This window comes from Myxocyprinus asiaticus, chromosome 16 (genome assembly GCF_019703515.2).
Source record: "Myxocyprinus asiaticus isolate MX2 ecotype Aquarium Trade chromosome 16, UBuf_Myxa_2, whole genome shotgun sequence".
Taxonomy (NCBI): Eukaryota; Metazoa; Chordata; class Actinopteri; order Cypriniformes; family Catostomidae; genus Myxocyprinus; species Myxocyprinus asiaticus.
Window position 1 is genome coordinate 5772180 of NC_059359.1, and position 21782 is coordinate 5793961.

General features: G+C 36.5%; 1 protein-coding gene across 1 annotated transcript in view; it reads left to right on the forward strand.

Annotated features, from left to right (window-relative positions):
* Nucleotides 1-21782, forward strand: part of csmd3a (CUB and Sushi multiple domains 3a) — a 437506-nt gene that overhangs the window by 149483 nt on the left and 266241 nt on the right. The window contains exons 18-21 of the mRNA XM_051721095.1: nucleotides 2137-2324; nucleotides 3041-3229; nucleotides 6963-7079; nucleotides 11864-12079. Coding sequence (XP_051577055.1) covers nucleotides 2137-2324; nucleotides 3041-3229; nucleotides 6963-7079; nucleotides 11864-12079 — 710 coding nt within the window. The remainder of the gene's footprint in view (nucleotides 1-2136; nucleotides 2325-3040; nucleotides 3230-6962; nucleotides 7080-11863; nucleotides 12080-21782) is intronic.

The window sequence follows — 21782 nt, forward strand, 5'->3', positions numbered from 1 at the left end:
GGAGCTAATGCTTCGAGATAAAACACAAAGCAGAGTGTTTCACTGGACAAGCAAAGATTTTTTTGCCTCTGACAGTGTGATTGACAGCTCCTTTTTGACGTTGCATCTTAAAGGAATAGCTCAGCCCATAATTAAAAGTCTGTTGTCATTTAATCACTGAATATCTTTCTTTCTTTTGTGGAATGTAAAAGAACATATTTTCTAAGCTGCTCTTTTCCCATACAACAGAAGCATTTTGCGACCAAAGGCTGTTGAGCATCTAAAAGCACCATAAAAGTAGTCTGTATGACGTCTTCTGTAGTCTTCTGAAGCTATACACTAGCTTTGTGTGAAGAAGAGACAAAGGTGCTGTTGCCAAATATCTGTCACTACGTTATAGCTCTCAAATCACACATGCATACTTTCAAATATGTTGTACCAAGTTTGACAAAAAAATATTTTTTTCTTGCATGTATCATCATTGACGTTAAACCTAAATACAAAAATAAATAAAATAGTGCAAAGAAATACAATTTATTTAATAATTGGTTAAAAAAAGTGGTAATCTGTGTATTTATGTTTTGAAATTGTGTAAAATAATTTGTAAATTTGAATTGTCAAACCATTTGCAAAATATAAGCTGTGACAGGATGGTGGCGTGGCTGGGCCATGAGGGTGCATGGTCGTCGCTGAATCAGATGATCAGCGGGAGAGCGAGATAAAGGGATGCCGGAGACGCCAGTTCGAGAGAGAGAGAGAGATGCACGCGGCGACGCTGCATGTGTGTGTGTGTTTGTTTTAAGTTGAGTTTTACAGTTAAAACTTTACTTTGACTGTTCAGCCGGTTCCCGCCTCCTCCTTGCCCGTCCTTTTACTGTTACAGTGGTGCCGAAACCCGGGAGGGAGGAGGGATGTGCTGTTGCGGAGTCTTCGCCACTGCCATCTGCCAGGGGAGCAGCCACGGCCGTCTGCCTGGGGACTGAGGGGTCGCTGCCGGCCACCGAGAGCCGGAGGAACCGCTGCCATCTGCCGAGAAGGGGGGTAGCGGTTCCGTCCGCCAGGGGTCTGAGGGCTCGCTGTCGTCCGCCAGACTTTCTTTTACTGTTACATAAGCTTTTCATTATAAATGTTACAAAGTAAAATCAAGTAAAATGATAATATGTGTAACCTTAAAATTTTTTATAAAATACTGCAGAGAAATATAATTTTTTTTATTAATTAATAATTTAACTAAAAACTTATAAATCTCTGAATTTAACAAAAAGTTAAATAATTGTATAATTTGTTTAACGTTTTAAAATTGTATAAAATAATTTATATATTTGTGTTGTCAATAGATTTGAAATATAGATATATTATAATTATAAATGTGACAAAATTAAATCAAGAAAAGTAACAGTATAGCAACTAGAATAAATATGTAACATTAACAAATAAAGTAAATTAAAGTAAACAATGTAAAAGTATTTATTATCATGTAAAAGAGTTACAATTTACAAATTGATAAACCTGGTGTGATGCGTATTGGCACATAATATTTGAATGAATGCGAGCACAAACGAGATTTTAGAGTGATGGTAGAGGGGAAGATTTTTGTGAGCAACAAATTTAATGCCAGTCTTAATAAAGTAGTCTTTTATTTACTAAATATTCATATTAATTATGAATAAAATCTCATAATCGTAACAAATTTGCAAATGTTGCATATCTGTGGACTAAACTCAACATGCCAATTTTGAAACTGTGCAAACACAATAAGATTTGAGAGTTATGGCTAAGGGGAGTACTTCAGAATACTTGAAATATAGCACTTCTGTCATATGCATCAATTATATAGCTATTTGGTCCTTTTTGAAGCTTGACAGCCCCTGATCAATGTATATCTCCTTTTGTGTTTCAGGAAAGAAAGAAAATGACTGTATCCTTTTAAAACCCAGCTCACTGCAGTAAATCTTTTTATTCTCCACATTAAGAAACAGTTTGATCCCATCAATTCACAGTAGTTTGAACACTGGCCGAATGTACGACTTCTCATTAAGAGATGCGCTCAATGTGGAATCAGTTGGGCGGTCATGTGTAATGAGCTGTGTGTGTGTGTTTGTGTTTCTTGTTGTAATTTTAATTATCTCTTCTCTATGATCTCTTTTTTTCCGTCAGGTTCCAGACAGAACTCAATTATGACTTTCTCGAGGTTCACGATGGGCCTAATCTCCTCTCGCCCCTCATCGCCTCTCTAAACGGCACACAGGTCCCTCAGTTCCTATTCAGCAGCGGAAACTTAGTGTATCTTCTCTTCACCACTGATAACAGTCGCTCTAACAGTGGCTTTAAGCTCTTTTATGAAAGTGAGTTGGCCATCTTTTTAGTGTGTGTGCCTTTTACCTGAGAAATGATATTGTAAACTGAATCATATCTGTCTCTACACAGAAGCAAACAGCTTGAGGATTTATCTTTGTAATGTTGCTCTCTCTCTCTCACTTGCTCTCTCTCTCTTTCTGTTTTTTTCTTCCAATTTTTCAATTTAGAGTAGCATTGCAAAACCTGTTCATTTTATTGCCAAACCATTTGCAGCATAGCTGCCTTCTTAGCTGCTTTCAAAGAGAAATGTTGCAAAATTAGTAAAATAACAGAATTGCTGCTGGAATAAACTTTAAAAAAATAAATTTAATTTAATTAAAAAATTAAAAACATTAAATTAAGAAGCATGGTTAGTGTGAATGATCCAACATATTGAGCTGCCATTTTTATGTGAGGCCCGTGTTCGAGTCAGGCTTAGGACATGTTCCCTTCCCTGTTTCCTTTTTTTCACCCCTCGATTTAATGTCTCTCTTTGACTGTGTCTGTCAATAATGCTGGTAAATTACCTCCCTAAAATAATAAGTACAAATAAAATAATAGTAATTTATAAGTTTAACAAAACATTTTCAGATTCAGTTTTTTGTGCTTTAGTGACATAAAAAAAAAAAATATAATTTCTTAGAAAACAGTGCTACTCAAGAACAGTGCACTTACATTCTGTAAAATAGCCTCTCTCTCTCTCTCTTTGTGTGTTTGGTTTCAGGTGTGACTCTGGACATTCATTCATGTCTGGACCCTGGGGTGCCGGTGAATGGGATTCGTTACGGTCAGGATCTGGCAATCGGCTCTGTGGTATGGTTTGGCTGTGAGCCTGGATATAGACTGAGTCATGAGGAACAGCTGGTGTGTGAGAAGAACCACTGGTGGAGTCATCCACTGCCCACATGTGACGGTGAGCTTTCATCTCAATTACACTTATCCATCAGACCAATTAGTGTTGTTCTTTTACTTCTTAAATTCAAAACAATGACAAGAATATTCAGTAACACTTTAATTGAAATCTGACTGTACAGGCTAAAATGTACCATGGTATTTCCATGTTTATTTTGTCACAATATCATGGTAACACCATTTTATTGGACATCTACCATGATATTACCATGTTTTCTGGGCCTGTACCGTGATAATACCATGTTTTTGGACATGTACCATGGTATTACCATTTTTTTGGGCATGTATCATAATGCCTTGTTTTTTGGATTTGAGTCACTGGTCCTGCTCGACCTGCTCCAAGTGGGATTTGAACCGGGGTCTCTAGCTTGGGAGGCGCGCACACTAATGAGGAGGCTAAAGGCTACAGCCCCTACCTACCAGCTGGCTACCATTACACTCACCCCACTAAACCTCACTCCCATGCACCATGAAAATACCAAAATGTTTTTGGACATTTGCCATGGTATTACCATGTTTTTGGGCAAGCATCATGGTAATATCATGTTTTTGGACATATATCATGATTATACCATGTATTTTGGACATGTACGATGGTAATACTATATTGTTTTTTGAGATGGTACCATCATAATACCATAGTTTTAACATGTTTTTTTTTTTTTTTTTTTTTTTTTTTTTACATACCATTGTAATTCCATTGTATTCCTTGAAGTACCATGTAAATACCATACTAGCATTTTTAATCCATACTTTTCGGTATTGAATGAATTAAGTATTTTTATTATCAACATTTATCTCGCCATTTCTGCATAGGATACACGCGATACTGCCTTTGATTTTGACCCTTAGAAGCAATCTTAGAAGGAAACATAATTATGCTACCTTCTTTTGGGAATAATCTTCATGGTGGGAATGTACCAGTACTGTAGGCAACTAACTAGGTTTTGGAACAGAGCCAAGGTGTATTTTGAGGCATTATGAATATCTTTTTTCAAAAGTGTTATTGAATATCCTATTATTAAATTCCAGTCTAATGATGTGACTAAATTCTCACAGTTTTGGAATTTAAAAAGCAGCTGTGGCACTTTAAGAGCTGACAAGTTATTGCATTTATATGGAGATAAACAATGTATTATTTGAGATAACTTGTGCCAAAGATTCATGCACAATAAGACCAGGAGCATGTACAGTATTTAGAAAGTAAACATGATCAGTTTTGATTTCATGTTTATTTTAAACTTACAGCACTATTATCTTATTACAGGTCTAGCTCATTTAGCTTATACAATTTTAACAACTTTGTCATTCTGTATGAATAGAATACAGAGGAAACATTCCTGAGTCCTGAGGGCAAAGAGAAAAAGTCTTTGACAGCCTTAGGCAGATGTTGAGACTTTAATTGTCTCGTGGGTAGTAGCACTGACATTCATTATCATTTAAGGTGAATTCACAGAGGAACTCTCTGTGCATTCCCTCAACTCTGAGGTTCATTCTTAGTTTGGGGCATCTCAAGAAGGACTGATGCTATGGCTGTATCACAATTGGCATACTGTGACTCTGTTCCAAAACCAAGTGAGCTGCCTACATATATAGAATTTTAATATACACATTCCAAACGCCTTGCTCCAAAATAGTACATTTAAAAATGATTTTCAGTTCAGTCTCATAGCATTGACTGTGACTGTGATTTCTCAGGAGAGTCTTGGTGTGAGACTAAAATGCTTTTTCTGTGCTTTGATCATTACTCAAGATCTCTGTTTCCTAATCAATAGCTTAAGAGCTACTGAGATAATGTCACAAGCCTATTTCAGTTATCAGCTTGTGTGAAGACACTCTTATAAGATTTCTGAAGACACTTTGAGTCCATCTCAGTAACTGCAGAGAGGTGCCATGGCAACCATCCTCAACACTGTGGCATCGTGATGGCAAGATTTGCATGAACATCCAAAACTCACATTTTCTTAAAACATTTTTTACACAAACATGTTTGTCTTTTTTCCAGAAAAAAATACTTCAGAAGCAGAAGCTTCTTTATAAATTGTGTTATAAAGAAGCTTTAAAAGAAAATATCTTGAACTAAGGTTATTTTTCTTACCTCCTGCTAAATAAACCTAATTTAAAGGGATTATTTAACCCAAAAATGAAAATTATGTCATTATCTACTCACCCTCTTGTCATTCCAAACCCATGTGACTGACTTTTGCAGAACACAAAAAGAGATATTTTAAATTATGTCCACTGATTTCACTACAATTGCAGTTGATAGTGACTCACTTACGTCTTCAACTCTGGGGCATTTTTGGACTGCCACCTGTAATTTTTCACACTCAAATTGAAAAGCTCACCATTTACACATACTGTGGACTAATTGCCAAAAATTGGTCTCACCCCCCCCCCCCCCCCCATTTTTAAATACTGTTTTTTTGGTGTTGTCCTAACTTTGTAAGCATGTAATTCTGGTTCTGTTTACTCAATCTCCCTCAAAAAAGTGGCATTTTATTCCACTAGATGGCAGCAAGTACTAGAAAATATAATTTTTCCTCTATCGCCTTCCTTCACAAAATGCGATCAAAAATGTAGGTGGCACTCAAATGCATTTTAGCCCTCACAGATGTGCTCGTCCATAGACATTCAGTCTAATTTTCCGTTCATGCACCACCCCTATTGTTTCATCAAATATCTCAGCCTCTGAGTGGACTAGAAGCTCAATCTAGGTTTCATTAGAAAGCTGAAGTCCTCCAATGATGTATAACATTTTATTTGCAATGCAAGTGTTTTCAGGCCTTATTTTGTTATTTTTTGCAACATAAATGCAGAAGTGATGGCTATCTATAAAAAGTTAAGATTCTAAGCTTTCAAACGATACCACATATACCTGACTTCTGTGTTCGGACACTTGAACTTTTTAAGCGTAAACCTTTTTTGCGATATAGTGCCCCCTTTTGGACTCACTGGGGGGTCCACAGAGTTGAAGAGGTTAAAATAGCATCCTAAAAGTATCATAAAATTATGCCATCCATCAAATTACAAGTTTCTTAAGGGATACAATCATTTTGTATGAGACTGACATTTAAATTGTTATTTACTCAGTTCACTTCAGGAACTTAAAACCTTATTAGTTCTATTGTTATGATGTCTTGATGTTTGGTCATAAACTTGGAATAAGGTGCACAAGTCACATGGGCTACTTTTTTGACACTTTTGAGTGCTATTTGTAGCTTTAAAGTGAGTCACTATCAACTGCTGTTGAATGGAAATCAGCAATCCACAATCCACAGAAGATAAAAAGTAACAACTGTTTCTTCAAGATATATTCTTTGAAACAAGTCTTAGATTATGCAACTGAAAGCAAGTTTATCTTGTTCGAGGATGTTTTTACTGGAAAACAAGAGTGTTTTCCCCGCTGTGTATACTTCTGCCCCTTCATACAGATAGTAAAGTGATAGTGACCTTTTTTGGAGACAATATGCCAGTGGAGATAGAATTTCTCATTAGTCTCATTAACCTTTCAGTGGTATTTTTAACTCTGCTGAAGGTTAGTCTGCTCTTTTGAATTCCTCTACATCCCAATCGAGCACCTGAGTGGAGATCTGCTTATCTCGACAGAATGCAGATTCAAGGATCTGAATTCCAAGCACCAAAAATGATTCATGAATAGTTGCATCTGCGCTCTTCTTTAGTTCCTGTAAAGTTTCAGATCTTTTTAAGATTCTGTGGCTGTCTTCCCGCAGCTCTGTGTGGAGGTGACGTGCATGGCCCTGAGGGCATTATTCTCTCTCCCGGCTTTCCAGAGCTCTATCCCAACTCATTAAACTGCACATGGACTGTGGAGGTCAGCCATGGCAAAGGTACGTACTCAAGAGACCCCCGACATCAATGTTTATGTGCTTAATAAGGTGCCATACACTGTGTATTTTGTTATGATCAATCTTAATTATAGTCGTGCAGGAATACATTGTGAGTGTCTCATTTCCCTAAAGACCCCATGAAATTGGAGTTTTGTGGCTTTTAGTCCATGTTTGTTAGCTTTGAGGTCATCTGTATGCCGGTGTACTCCTAAATTTGACAAAATTAGCTTTTAGCAGATTTTAGCTTATAACAAATTAAAATTGTGATTTCCAGACTTGGAAAAGTCCTGGAAATAACTGTAGTGAATAGGAATATTTTAAATATTTTAATTTTAAGATACTGGTTAGATATTGTATTTTGGTAACACTTTATTTTAGGGGCCACAATAGTGCTCTAGTTAAGCATGAATAAGACTGTAATTATTAGTGAACTGAATGTAGAGTAAGGCTATCTTAGCCATAATTTAAATTTATTAAACATCTTTGTTATTTATTTATTAAACAAGACTTTATCCCCACCTTTGTAAGCATCCTCTTTGGCCTGATGAAGCAGCCTGAGTTCTGCTGTAAACCACGGTTTGTCATTGTTGTATCCTTCTAGGACTAGCTTCATCAGGCCAAAGAGGATGCTTACAGAGGTGGGGATAAATTATTGTACAATCAGGCCAGGAACACACTGAATAGTGGCTTAAAGAAACTATTCTGATAAGCTGAAAAACAAGTTTTCAGCTTACAACCCTGCATCAGTGTGGAGTGGCCTGAAAGACATTACTAACTTCAAGAGACCTTCCCCCAACACTGTAGGGAACCAACAACTGGCTGACGACTTGTGTTTTACTGTAGATTTGAAAGGCCCAATCTCACACCCCACACCCGCTCTGACCTTCACACAAACACCAACACCTCCTGCAACCCCCCTCCTTCCCCCCTCCTGCTACTCAACCTGCAATTAAAATCTGTGAAGAAGAGGTGTGCTGTGTTTTCCGAAAACAAAAGACAAGGAAAGTACAGGGCCCAGGCTGCATTTTACCTGCATCCTGTGCTAACCAGCTGGCCCCCATCTTCACACAGATCTTCAATAGATTACTGGAGCAGTGTGAAGTTCCCTGCTGCTTCAAACGCTCAATCATCATTCCTGTCCAAAAAACAAAACAAAAACAAAATCACAGGACTTAATGACTACAGACCCGTCACCCTGATGTCTGTGGTCATGAAATCATTTAAAAGACTGGTGTTGGCCCACCTGAAGGACATCACAGGACCCTTTCTAGATCCCCTTCAATTTGCATATCGAGCAAACAGGTCTGTGGATGATGCAGTCAACATGGGATTGCATCATATCCTGCAACATCTGGACAGACCAGGGACATATGCAAGGATCCTCTTTGTGGACTTCAGTTCAGCTTTCAAAACCATCATCCCAGCTATTCTCCAGACTAAACTACACCAACTCTCTGTTCCCCTGTCTATCTGTCAATGGATTACCAGCTTTCTGACAGACAGGCAGCAGCTAGTGAGACAGGGGAAGTCACTTCCAGCACATATACAATCAGCACTGGTGCCCCCCAGGGATGTGTGCTCTCCCCACTACTCTTCTCTCTGTATACAAATGACTGCACTGCCAAAGACCCCTCTGTCAAGCTCCTGAGGTTTGTAGATGACACTACTGTCATCGGCCTCATCCAAGATGACGATGAGTCTGTGTACAGAAGGGAGGTTGAACGGCTGGCTCACTAGTGTAGTCAAAACAACCTGGAGGTGAACACGCTCAAAACGGTGGAGATGATTGTGGACTTTAGGAGGAACAGCCCAACATTGACCCCCCTCACCATTCTGAACAGCACTGTGGCAGCAGTGGAGTCATTCAGGTTCCTGGGCACTACCATTTCATAGGACCTGAAGTGGGAGACCCACATTGACTCCATTGTGAAAAAGGCCCAGCAGAGGATGCACTTCCTTTGCCAGTTGAGGAAGTTCAACCTGCCACAGGCACTGCTGATACAGTTCTACTCAGCAGTCATTGAGTCTGTCCTCTGCACTTCAGTAACTGTTATCTGATATCCGATTTTGTAGCTGCACCAAACCAGATATCAGAAGACTACAAAGGACAGTTTGGACTGCTGAGAGGATTATTGGTTGCCCCTACCCTCCCTTCAAGAACTGTACACTTCCGGAATGAGGAAAAAGGCTGGAAAAATCACTCTGGACCCCACTCACCCTGCCCACTACCTTTTTGAACTGTTGCCTTCTGGCAGGCGCTACAGAGCATTGAGCACCAGAACCGTCAGGCATAGGACATTTTTTTTTTTCCCTCAGGCTATCCATCTCATGAACAGTTAAAATTGCCCCATTGAGCAATAATTAATGTGCAATACACAGCTTAGTCTATTTATATTTATCCAACATACCATACCTCTTCTGCCATTACATTCCCTTGCTTCTGTATATAACAGATTTGTATTTGTATATTGTATTATATTATTGTATTATTGTATTATATATATATATATATATATATATATATATATATATATATATATATATATATATATATATATATATATTATATATACAGTTGCAATCAAAATTATTCAACCCCCCCTGACCAGCAATACATTCTGGTGATGTGAATTAAAACACATCAACTAAAACCTCAGTAAACAGTCAAAGTAAGTTTTTAATACTCATTTAAGTGATTTTGAGAACAAAGAGTTCAGTTTACCCAAATTTTAAAATAAAAAATAATTAATTCTCTCCACAAATGTCATGTCAAAAATATTCAACCCCCAAAGTCAATCATTTGTGGAGCATCCTTTATCCTTAATAACAGCAAATAAATGTTTCAGGTAAGTGTTCTCAGGCTTCGGACACCTCTCTATTAGAATTTTTACACATTTTTCATGAGCAAAAGCTTCCAGCTCATTGACATTCTTTGGTTTCTGTGCTGCCACTGCTTCTTTGAAAGGTTTGCAATGGGATTTTAATGATGGACTGAAAGGGCCATTTAAGGACATTCCACGACCTATCCCTGAACCAGATTTTGGACAACTTGGTTGTATCCTTGGTGTTATTGTCTTGCTGGAAAGTCCAGTGATCACCGAGCTTCAATTTACACACTTGAAGGCATCACATTTGTTATGCCAAAATGGCCTGATACCTGAAAGAATCCATGGTGTCAGTCACATAGTGAGGATAGCCGTTTCCTGCAGCCGCAAAACACCCCCATAACAGGACTGACCCACCTCCATGCTTGACTGTGGGGATGGTGCCATTCTTGTCATCACCTTGTCATCTTACTCCAGACGTACTGCTGACCCATGGGTCTAAAACTCATTTTCAGTTTAGTGTCATAAGTCTATAAAAACTTCTTCCAGGACTCCACAGGTCTTTCCTAATTACTTCTTGAAAAATCAAGTCAGCATTTCCCTTGGTGAAGTTTTGCTTTCTTCCACACCCCAAGAAGGTTGCTGTTGTACCATATTTAAAAAAAAAATTATGAATGGTGCTGCCAACTTTGTCTATTGGAAATTGAAGTGCATTGGAAATGTACTTTTAGCCATGACCTTTCTTGTGTAATGAAATAATCTCCTCTATTAGCGTTTGAGACAGCTTATATTTAATTGCATTTTTGGCATAGAAATACATTTTTGCTTCCAACGCTAAACTTAAATTTTAAAACTTAAATAAGTGCCATTGCAGATTGATGACTTAATTTTGTTTTAAAACAATTACTTGTGTAGCCTTACATATTTAAGAAACAGATACATGCAATAGGGGTTGAATAATTATGACATGGCTGTATTTGCTGATCCTGCTATTAACAACTATTAGGTTATATATTCACACTATGACTTTGAATGTGTCACTCAACTAATATAGATATAAAGTTTAAAAATTCTGGGTCATCAGAAAAGCTTACCTTTGTAAATCCCTACTGTCTTGGGGGGGTTGAATAATTTTGATTGCAAGTGTATGTATGTATATATATATATATATATATATATATATATATATATATATATATATATATATATATATATATATATATATCTGAAACAGAGCATTAATTGCTTTACTTTCTACACAGAAAATAAGATAAGTTGCTAAATAAGTTATTATGGCTAAGATTGCCATACTCTACATTCTGTTATGCATTAATTATTGCCATATTCATGCTTAACTAGTGCATTATTGTGGACCCTTCAAATAAAGTGTTACCTGCATTTGTTCACAGAGTGCTGTATCCAAGCATGTTAACAATGCTTGGATACAGCACTCTGGTGTCAATGATTGTCTTCTGGACAACTGTCAGATCAGCAGTCTTCCCCATGACTGTGTAGCTTAGTGAACCAAACTGAGAGACCATTTTGAAGGCTTAGGAAATCTTTGCAGGTGTTTTGAGTTGATTAGCTGATTGGCATGTCACTATATTCAAATTTTTTGAGATAGTGAATTGGTGGGTTTTTGTTAAATGTGAGCCAAAATCATCACAATTAAAAGAACCAAAGACTTAAACTACTTCAGTCTGTGTGCATTGAATTTATTTAATACATGAGTTTCACAATTTGAGTTGAATTACTGAAATAAATGAACTTTCCCACGACATTCTAATTTATTGAGATGCACCTGTACTTCCTGTTTCAGTAGGAAACATGTCAACACAGGAAAAAAACAAATGCTTTCGTCAAGCCATTTCATTGGGTCTTTAAATACTTTGTTAGTAATTGATTTGATAATGGCTTTTGCTCTTACATGTGAGGTATCTGATACTCTCTTCTGTTCAGGAGTGCAGTTCACATTTCATGCATTTCACCTTGAGGATCACCATGACTACCTGCTCCTCACAGAGAACGGCAGCTTTGTGCGGCCCCTTGCCCGGCTCACCGGTTCACAACGACCCCTGCCAATCAATGCTGGGCTGTATGGCAACTTCAAGGCCCAGCTACGATTCATCTCTGACTTCTCCATTTCCTTCCAGGGGTTCAACATCTCATTCTCAGGTGAAAGAAACACTCTTTGTCCTCCATTGAAAATGTATGGTGCATTGTGATTTAAAATAAGATTTCCAACAGCAGCAACTTATTTTTCAAATGCTTTGGCTGCGTTTCGAATGGATACTACTATACTCAGGGTTACTTTTAAAATGTATTCCACTGCAAAATTACAGACTACATGCTGTAAAATGTCATTTGTAATGTATTCCGTTAGGTTACTCAAGGTAAGTAACGTAATCTAAATACTTTGAATTTCTTCTTCAGCACTGCAGATTTTTTCACTTGTTTTGACTATAAACAAGTTACTAACATGTGAATAAATAAATAAATAAATCTGCCAGTACAGTAAGACAAAATACATGTATATTAAAAATACATTCTCTGAAAAAAGTCTGTTATCTTTTGCAGTGTTGCCTCTAAAACAAGTTAAAGTAAATTGATTGAAATTTTTTACAGGAAAACAATACAACAATTCTCATCAATAACACAATTTTTGCAGTACATCTTTGCCCTAATATCAAAGGTATATATGGTATATGATCTAACTTGGATTTTCTTGATAGAAGCAATATAACCATGCCTGATAACAGGTTCATAGGAAAGGGCTACAAATAGCATTTTAGCTGAGTATAAAGCTAAATGTTCATAAGACAAGTTACACAAGATTAACTATTTCTGCTGCTCCAAACATACTTTAAAGCCTAACAGAGTGTACACAATGACATCTTTTTCTGATCTTATGTGGATTCTCTCTATTAAGCTCCCAAAGTGAAAGATCCTCGATGACATCATATCCACCGTTTCACTCATAACAGCGTGCAAGTGCCCTCTGTCTGCTCATATGAATGTTACATATCAAAAGAAAGTGTTTTACCGCTGTTCAAACGCTCTTTGGATTGCGTCATTTATATGGATAAATGTTTTCCACCTGAATATGGTAAAAATGAAATGAAACAAATGACAATAAAACGGTAATCAAAATACTTTTTGAATTTAACTTTATTCTAATTACTAACTATTTAAACTATAACTGTAGTGGAATACAGTTACTAATATTTTGTATTCTAAATACATAATACCGTTGCATGTATTCCTTTACTCCCCAACCATGACTACTTGCTTTATTTTAGCAGTGTTAAGTACGTACACAGTATGCATATTTCCGGTATGCATGGAATACCTGGAATAAACGCTATGCTAGTATTCCATTCTAAACATAGGGCTACGTTCATTCAATACAAGCAATTATCAACACAAACCTTATACAGTTTCACAAGCTATTTAAAAATAAAAGTGCAACAAATTAGTGCATGACAACATGAACCATTCTTGCTTAAATAGTTGTGAATTCGAAAAACTTGATGCAGATTTTTTTTTGTAAATAATGGGTAGGATACAGTACATACTCCACAGTATGCAGTAGGCGCTACACTATAATTCCATTTCAGTCATTGGGCCTCGTATATTAAACATGGATAAAACGAATTAAAGAACTGGTGTGTAAAACGTTAACCATTATTACGTAAATTGTTGTGTACGCAAAAAAATAAATAAATAAAAAATAAATAAATAAATAAATTGAAGTTTACTATTTACATTTTTTTTTAATATATATTAAACAGTACATACTGCACAGTATGCAGTAAGCACTATGCTAGTATAACATTCCGAACACACAACCTTATTCATTAAAAACGAGAACAACAAATTAATCAGTAAAATGTTAACCATTCTTTTTTTTTTTTTGTTATTAACAATTTTATTGATTCCATATAACATATAAAAAAAATATTTAAAAAAATAACAGAATATTTGGAATCACATTATATAATGTACAACCCTTCCCCCGGAATACCTTTTTGTTTTTGAACATATAGTTTTTATGTTTTATATAAAACATAAAAAGTATACATTCAAAAACAAAAAGGCTACAACACACACATTTGAAACAACGTCTCCCTCCGCTGCCCCTCCCCGAGAGCCTTCTAAAATGGATAAATAGCTGCCACATTTCTTAATGAACAAATCAATGTTGCCTAGCCTTCTATATGACAACTCTTCAAATGCTGCCGCCCTGCCCATCTCCGCGTACCACTCACGAAATGAGGGTGCTCCAGCTAACTTCTGTCCTCTATCATAACACCGGCCAGGATCCAATTCTTCATGTACTTATCCCCTACATCAATGACCGCTCCATCACCTAAAATACAGGGTCTGGGGCAAAATGAGATTTGAGTACCTAATACATCACCCATAAAACTCTGGACCCTCAACCAGAATTCTTGTATCTTAACACACCACCAAAAAACATGGGCTGTGTCCCCATCTTCTGATTGGCATCGCCAGCAGGTGGGTGTGTCTTTAAGACCCAGCCTATACAATCTAGAGGGGGTCCAATAGAATCTATATAAAATCTTAAATTGCATAAGGTGCACCCTTGCATCTTTAGATGTAGACTTTTTAGAATCCTAGCCCACTCTCCCTCCTCCAATACCAAGTTTAGATCTTTCTCCCATAATCTCAAACGAAGTTGAAGCTCCGTCCCCAGACTCTGAATTAGCAGGGAGTAATACACTGATGCCTCATGGCCTTTTTCAAATGCAGTAATCACCACTTTCATAGTATCTGCTGCTTTAGGGGGGTGTATACTACCCCCACAAATAGTACAGAGCAGGTGGCACAGCTGTAAATACCTAAAGAACTGAGATCTGGGAATCCTAAAAAGTTGAACCATATTTTCAAAAGATCTCAACACTCTACTCTCATATAGGTCACCTCAGGGCTGGCCCAGGCTCTGTTGGCGCCCTAGGTGAGATTTTTGATTGGCGCCCCCAGATCAAAATCACTGAGGGTGCTTCTGAAAATAGTTAGGGTGCTCTGTACAAAGTGGAGATGTATCGTAATTGCACATTTTTAATAGATTAAATCATGTTTAAATGCTACTAAAACAACATAAAGAACAGTTTTTCATGTACAAAACATGTTTTTTTTTTTTTTTTTTTTTTTTCACATGATCTGTCACTGAAAATGACAGCAAAATGCTGCGCCTGTAGATTAGGACATACATTGATGTAGAATTTTGTGTGTTCACAAAATGCAGCGATTTTTGTGTGTTTGCTGGGATTCAAGGAAATCTGCTTGCCAATTTACAGTATTTGTCTTACATATTCAATTGAGCCGTTAAGTAGAAAATGGAAGAGAGAAGATAAAAAGTTCTGCATAGTTGTATCTTTTAAGCCCAGAAGTAGTAGTGCACTCATGCAGTCAATGAATGATGCACATTTTTCCGAAGTGGATACTGACTGATGGGACCATTCTGCGATTGCTTGAAGTTTTGCTGCTACTTTTCTATCATGTGTTAGTAAAACTGAATAAAGGCTGAATAACATTTTTAATTGTTTATTTTACCATACTTCAATGCAGTTATTATATAGTATTCAATTTAACACTCTACATCAGGAGTCTGGTTTAATAGTAAAATAAAATATTTGGAAATTATAGATTCTAAAAGCTTATTTTAATGTTGTTTTATTCTGAAAACGTTACAAACCTGTTTGCACGCTCATGGGTCATGATGTGGGTCTCGTCAATGGTTTGTTTGGCATTCCATTCAGCACACAACTGAATAAAACAGGCTTCATGACACTGATAAATGATTACTGCCAGAGTAACATTCGCATACAGGTGTGAGGGACTTCAGCATTTCACAAATAACACAAAGAACAAACTCTCAAGGAATATTCCTCTCTTGCTTGGTTTTGCTCGCGTGTCCCCTCCGTGTGCGAATGATGTGAAGATCTATTGGGGATTTTATTAAAGTTCGTCACTGAAAAGGTTTGCTCGCAGACTTGACACTAAACAGCACACGCAGCCTCACAAATGGACATGAAGTGGCCACATCACACTTTTCTTTAAGCAGAATATTTCACTATTGTGCACTAAGTTGTTGTTTTTTTTTTCGAAGAGGAGAGAGAATGCGTGCACACTCACATACATGGTAGCCAGATTGCATAAATTAAGTATGACGTAAAGTGAAATATTTCCTATTTGTGCATGTATAAATCTCTGATTGGGATGTTGCATCTATTATCTGGCAACCCTAAGCATATTAAACGCTTGTGGATGCGCGATAGGTCCAAAAGCCAGATAAATGAAAGATCTAATAAAAAACATTCATGATAAATCAACCTACAGGCAGTAGTTTGCCTCAGATTTCACTGAGGGAATGGTAGAAAAAGACTCTCTCTGCTTTATATATCTAGCCAAAAGCTTCCCTGCTTTGTCCCCCGACTCAAAATATGTCTTATGATGATAATGAGGCAGCATAAACACTAGTTAAAATATAATCTAAACATTCATGTTATTTTTATATCATATTACATATCATATTTATATCATACAGCATACAATTTAAATACCCGCTTTAGCCGAAACAACATTTAAATGTAACTAAAACTTGCCTATTAGGACATATTTCAAATTTCAATACTCTGAATCCTGGCTGGCAAGTCTGGAAATAGTCCAACTAGTAAAATATTTACATGTTTATATAAAATAGCATGAAAACTAATATGTAAGTAAAACTAAATTACTTACTCATCCGAAATTATATCCTCGGCTGGATCAAGTCGCTCTTCAAAATGTAAACATTCATCATCGGAGTCCCGCTCTTCTTCTGAGAAATATGTGAACTCTTCATCACTATGCAGGACCATCTGTAGAGCTTCCTCACCTGTGTAACATGCCATCTTCCAAACGTGCAGAAAAGTGAATGAATCTGATGATGAACTTTGTGTTTTTTAAGGCATTGTTGGGGGCGTTTACCATTTGCATTGGGTGGGATCACATTAGCGATAATTAGCTGAGCCAGGAGAAACTGTACATCGCTTTGTTTCATACAGATTACATTGCAGGAGAATATTTGTTTTAAATTTGAATTGTTTTATTTAAAAGTAGACATTTTATGCTTTCTTTAGACATATGTTTCATGTTTGTCTGATAAGTATTTATGGAGTTTCAGTTCATTTTTGTGACGTGTCTCAGAAAGATGCTCGCAGAGACAGAGACGGCTGAAAGCGCACCCTGTGTATTTTCTTTATTTTACAAAAGCACAAGGTTTTGTTGTTATTGTGAGTGTACACAAATAAAAGTAGACCCTTTATAGTCTCTAATGATATCTGACACTTATCTGTGTGCCCAAAAATGACGGAGTATTTTAAGTTGTTTCCGCTGTTATGAGTAAAACATCCAGCAGGACGCGCCAGCGCGTCCGTCGACCCCAGAGGGTTAAACAAGGGTAAAATTAATGAATTGGTGCGTAAAACATTAAGCATGCTTATGTAAATTGTTGTGAACAAATCTTGATGCAGTTTACTACTTTAAAAGAATAATAGGATTTAAACAGTACATACTGGACATTATGCAGTAAGCACTATGTTAGTATTCCATTCCAAACATACGGCTTCATTCATTAAACACGAGAACAACAAATTAATGCATAAAACGTTAACCATTCTTTCATAAATTGTTGTAAATGTGAAGAAACTTGATGCAGTTAACTATATATATATATATATATATATATATATATATATATATATATATATATATATATATAATATATATATATATATATATATATATATATATATATATATATATATATATATATATATAAAGGGTTGTATACAGTACATACTCCACAGCAGGGTTGTGGACTCGAGTTGCATGACTTGGACTTGACTTGGACTCGAGTCACAAATTTGATGACTTGCGACTCGACACAATCAAAGAAGACTTGCAACTCGATTTAGACTTTGGCAACAATGACTTGCGACTTGACTAGGACTCGAGCCCTCTGACTTGGAAAACCAAAGATCAGAGTTGTACATTTAAAAATGTGCAGCAAATCAACGATTCATTTTACCCACTAAACAATTCATTTGATTTTCAAATCTGCATTTCCACGCTCTACATTCAACCAATCAGGCAACCAACCAATCAACTTCCACGAGAGTAGGACCAAGTTTGAAGATTGCATATTCAAGGATGACACAGCCAAAATGATACCAAAGGTAATATCATTTGGATATTAAGAATACAGTATCGAAAGCAACAAAATGATTGCAACATGTAGAACCTGTGGTTCAAAAATTACAGTCGCTTTATCAACAACGTTCAATTTTGTGAGGGATCTGAAAACCCACAGAGAGAGGTATGGTGGGATTGTTAATTTTACATGTCATCTATGGTTCAGTAGCGTTTAATTTACTGTGTTAGCTAGCTAGCTACTAGGGATGGGACAATATATCGAATTTTGATCAATCGTGAACCCTGAAAATTACAAAAAATATCAAGGCAAAACTCAATATTTTGAAATTTGCAACAAACATCATAATATTTCTATTGATTGATTTGACCCCTACTGCGCTTTTTCTACACTGTTTACAGGGTTCGCACAGGTCCTTGAAGTGCTTAAAGTTAGCTTTTAGAAATGTAAGTACTTGAATACCTGGAAAATCGCCTTTTTTGTTGAAAATTGCTTGTTTTGCTTTTTTTTTAATAATATGTAGTATATAATGCATACTGCACAGTATGCATATTCAGTGGTTTATTGTTAGTCACTGTGCCATATTCATGAAACACGAGCATGACAAATTTCTGTGTAAACTGTATGTAAAACGTTTTTTTACACAAATTGTTGCATTTAACTGAATTGGACAATTTGTCTATGAAAGGATTTATGAACGGATCATTAGCATTAATTATGTAAGAATGGTTTTACAGAACTGCTTGTAAATTGTCAATGCAACAGTTTCACAAATGATTTACAGACAAATTAGTTTTGCTTGTGTTTTAAGAATGAGGTCCAAAGCCTTCATCTTTTATTAGTAGAAGATCTAATAATGATTCACTAATCGGAGGACAAAATCGAAGGTTATTCTAAGGCAAGAGAATAGGCACGAAAGCCTAGATACTGCTTGGTACATTGATAAAAGTAATCAGTTGGCAACAGCTTGAGCTGCGTCTAATGCTACCTTCACATGCTATCAGAATTATCGTAAATACGAGTTTCCCACTCGGAGGTTGCACATGAATGACCCCTCAAGTCGTAATTACGACTGGGAAACTTGATAATTTTGATACTCGGGTTTCCGAGATGGGAGGGGTCCTAAACTTTCATAGTTTCTATAGTGAATGACAGGTTTTGTTCATTTTTCTGAATACAGCTAATTGTTATTGCTTGCCGTTTTGGTTATATTAATTTCTGTATATCAGCAGCCATTCTATGCATGTTTTAGATGTTTACACCATGAAGATAGCTTGATTTTGACCAAATTTTCATTATCTTCAGCAAGTTAACTGAGTAATATGTATTGTGGTGTCAAAATAGTAGTTCTTAAAGACATATGTATGAATGAGCCTGGCGTCGGCCATGTTTACTGTTCTTTCCGACAACAAAGCACTTGTACATGACGTACTCATAATTACCATTTCAGAAGTGGGAAGTAGGATAATTCCAATAGCACATGAAGGCAGAATTTGTGGCTTATTGAAAGTGTGCGACTTATCAGTGTTACCTGCAGTCTTCACGTCATACTTTAGGAGTGAACTGTTGGCTGATACGAGAACTCGCTCTGGGCTGAGTTTTGCATTAGGCACAGATTCCCTGCTGGATTTTCACACCATGCAGCTCAGTCACCTCCGGATGCCTAGGGGTTCAACTGGGCTGCCTAATGGAATTCGTTTATCCACCTTATGGTATAAAAGAGGAATAGAAACCTAGTTGACAGCTGAAAATAAGCTTGTAGACAAGAAACTGCCAGGAAGCCAGTTATATTATATATATATTATAACAAATCTTGTTTAACCCGTTCATGTTCATGGTCAAACGGCAGCCATTGTCGCAAAAGACACGTGGCTCCATTAAGACTTCAGCAGCACTGTCATGACATCATGGAGTGTGGGGAATACTGGCATAGTGTTGTAAGACAACAAACTTGATTCAGCAGTTTAGAAAGATGCAGTGGAAAAGGTATGGCCAATATGAACAGTTTGTGTACTGTACTGTTAATGTGGCATTTCACGCTCGACAAGGCAAAGGGAAAACTTATCATCGTTCATGGCGGCAGCTGCTCAGTCTCCACCAGGCATAGGCATCTCAGTAATAATGCGAGTTACAAGATGTGGTGTAATTTAAACATCTTTATTAAACATCTCCTGATTAAACGGAATTAACAATAGTAGCAGCTGTAGAGTCAAGAAACATGCACTCTTTCTCCGCTCTCCTTTCATCTCTTGCCCTCATGAGTGAGAGCGCGTGTTCCCCTCATTAAAGTTCAAGCATTAATACAATCATCTAAATGAAATCAAACTAAATGAAAAGGCAGGGAAGGAATTTATTAATATAATAATTCTTTATACAATATTAAGATACCATAATAAATAAAACAGAAATAAAATAAGGAATAATAAAAATTATATGAAATAATGACAATGAATCAATAACCAAAAATGTCACATTAAATTTAATTGCACCTATGGGTTATCAGTTTGTCTTCAGTTTGACACTAAGCTTAATTTTTTATCTTAATATAGAGAATATTTTGTTAGCCTATACTTGATTTAAAGTCTTATTTCAAACAGTGTTTTTTTTTTTTTTTTTTTTTTAAATAAGCCTTTTAAACCTTTTAGCTTTTTTTTTTTTTTTTTTTTTTTTTTAAATAAGCCTTTTAAACCTTTTAGCTTTTTTTTTTGTTTTTTTTTTTTTTTTTTGTCAGCAACAAGTAGGCAAAGTGATATAACTGGGAAGAGGGAAATTCAGGTAATAGTTACAGTGTGCAGAAAGCTTACATATAGCCAGTTATGACAGAGATCCTGAGATAAGGTGAAATGATCGAGATCGGTATCAGCCGATCAGGTGACAAGAAGATCAGTGATCGGTATCAGCTGTAAAAATCCTGATTGGAGCATCCCTACATAAAGGTCATAAACCAGGGATGGGCAACTTTCGGCGTGCGGGCCTGCAGTATCTTTGAATATGGCCTGTTTGATATTAGTACATTGAAAAAGTGTCATTGTGAAGATTACATTCAGGCTAGGGTGTTATTACTGCTATCTACTGCTATACTAGAGGTCGCTTGTTCCAAACAGTTATTGTTCGCCAAATTGAGTAATAAAACAAGAAAATTGGCTACAAAAACCTGCGGTTTCCAGTCGAAATGGGAAACAGTTTTCTGTTTACTGTTTTCACGGGGGAAACCCATATGTTTGCTGTGTTTGGAGATGAAATCTGTCATAAAAGATTTTCATTTGAATCTCAGTTACACCACTGCTCACAAAGAAACGTATGCTGGTGACTCCAGAGCTGCTCTCATAGCAGTTTTAAAAGGTAAAATACATTGGCAGCAAAACTTTTTACCAAATCCGTGACAGTGTGAAAATCACTAAAGGCATCTTATGTTGTTTCACTCAGGCTAGCGAAAAACAATACAAGTCGTTTTTTGCTAGAAACTGCAAAGAAATGTGTGATTGAGATGGACTGTCAGATTGTTGAAAAGTCTTGTGAACATTGATAATGTCTTTTGCATTAGAACTGAATGGTCTGTGCATGTGTGTGTTGTTTGACTGAGGTGGTGTGGAAATGTTTTGTATTTATGCACACTTTTTTTTCAGATTTAACAATTTTTATTGATTTTCATAAATGAAT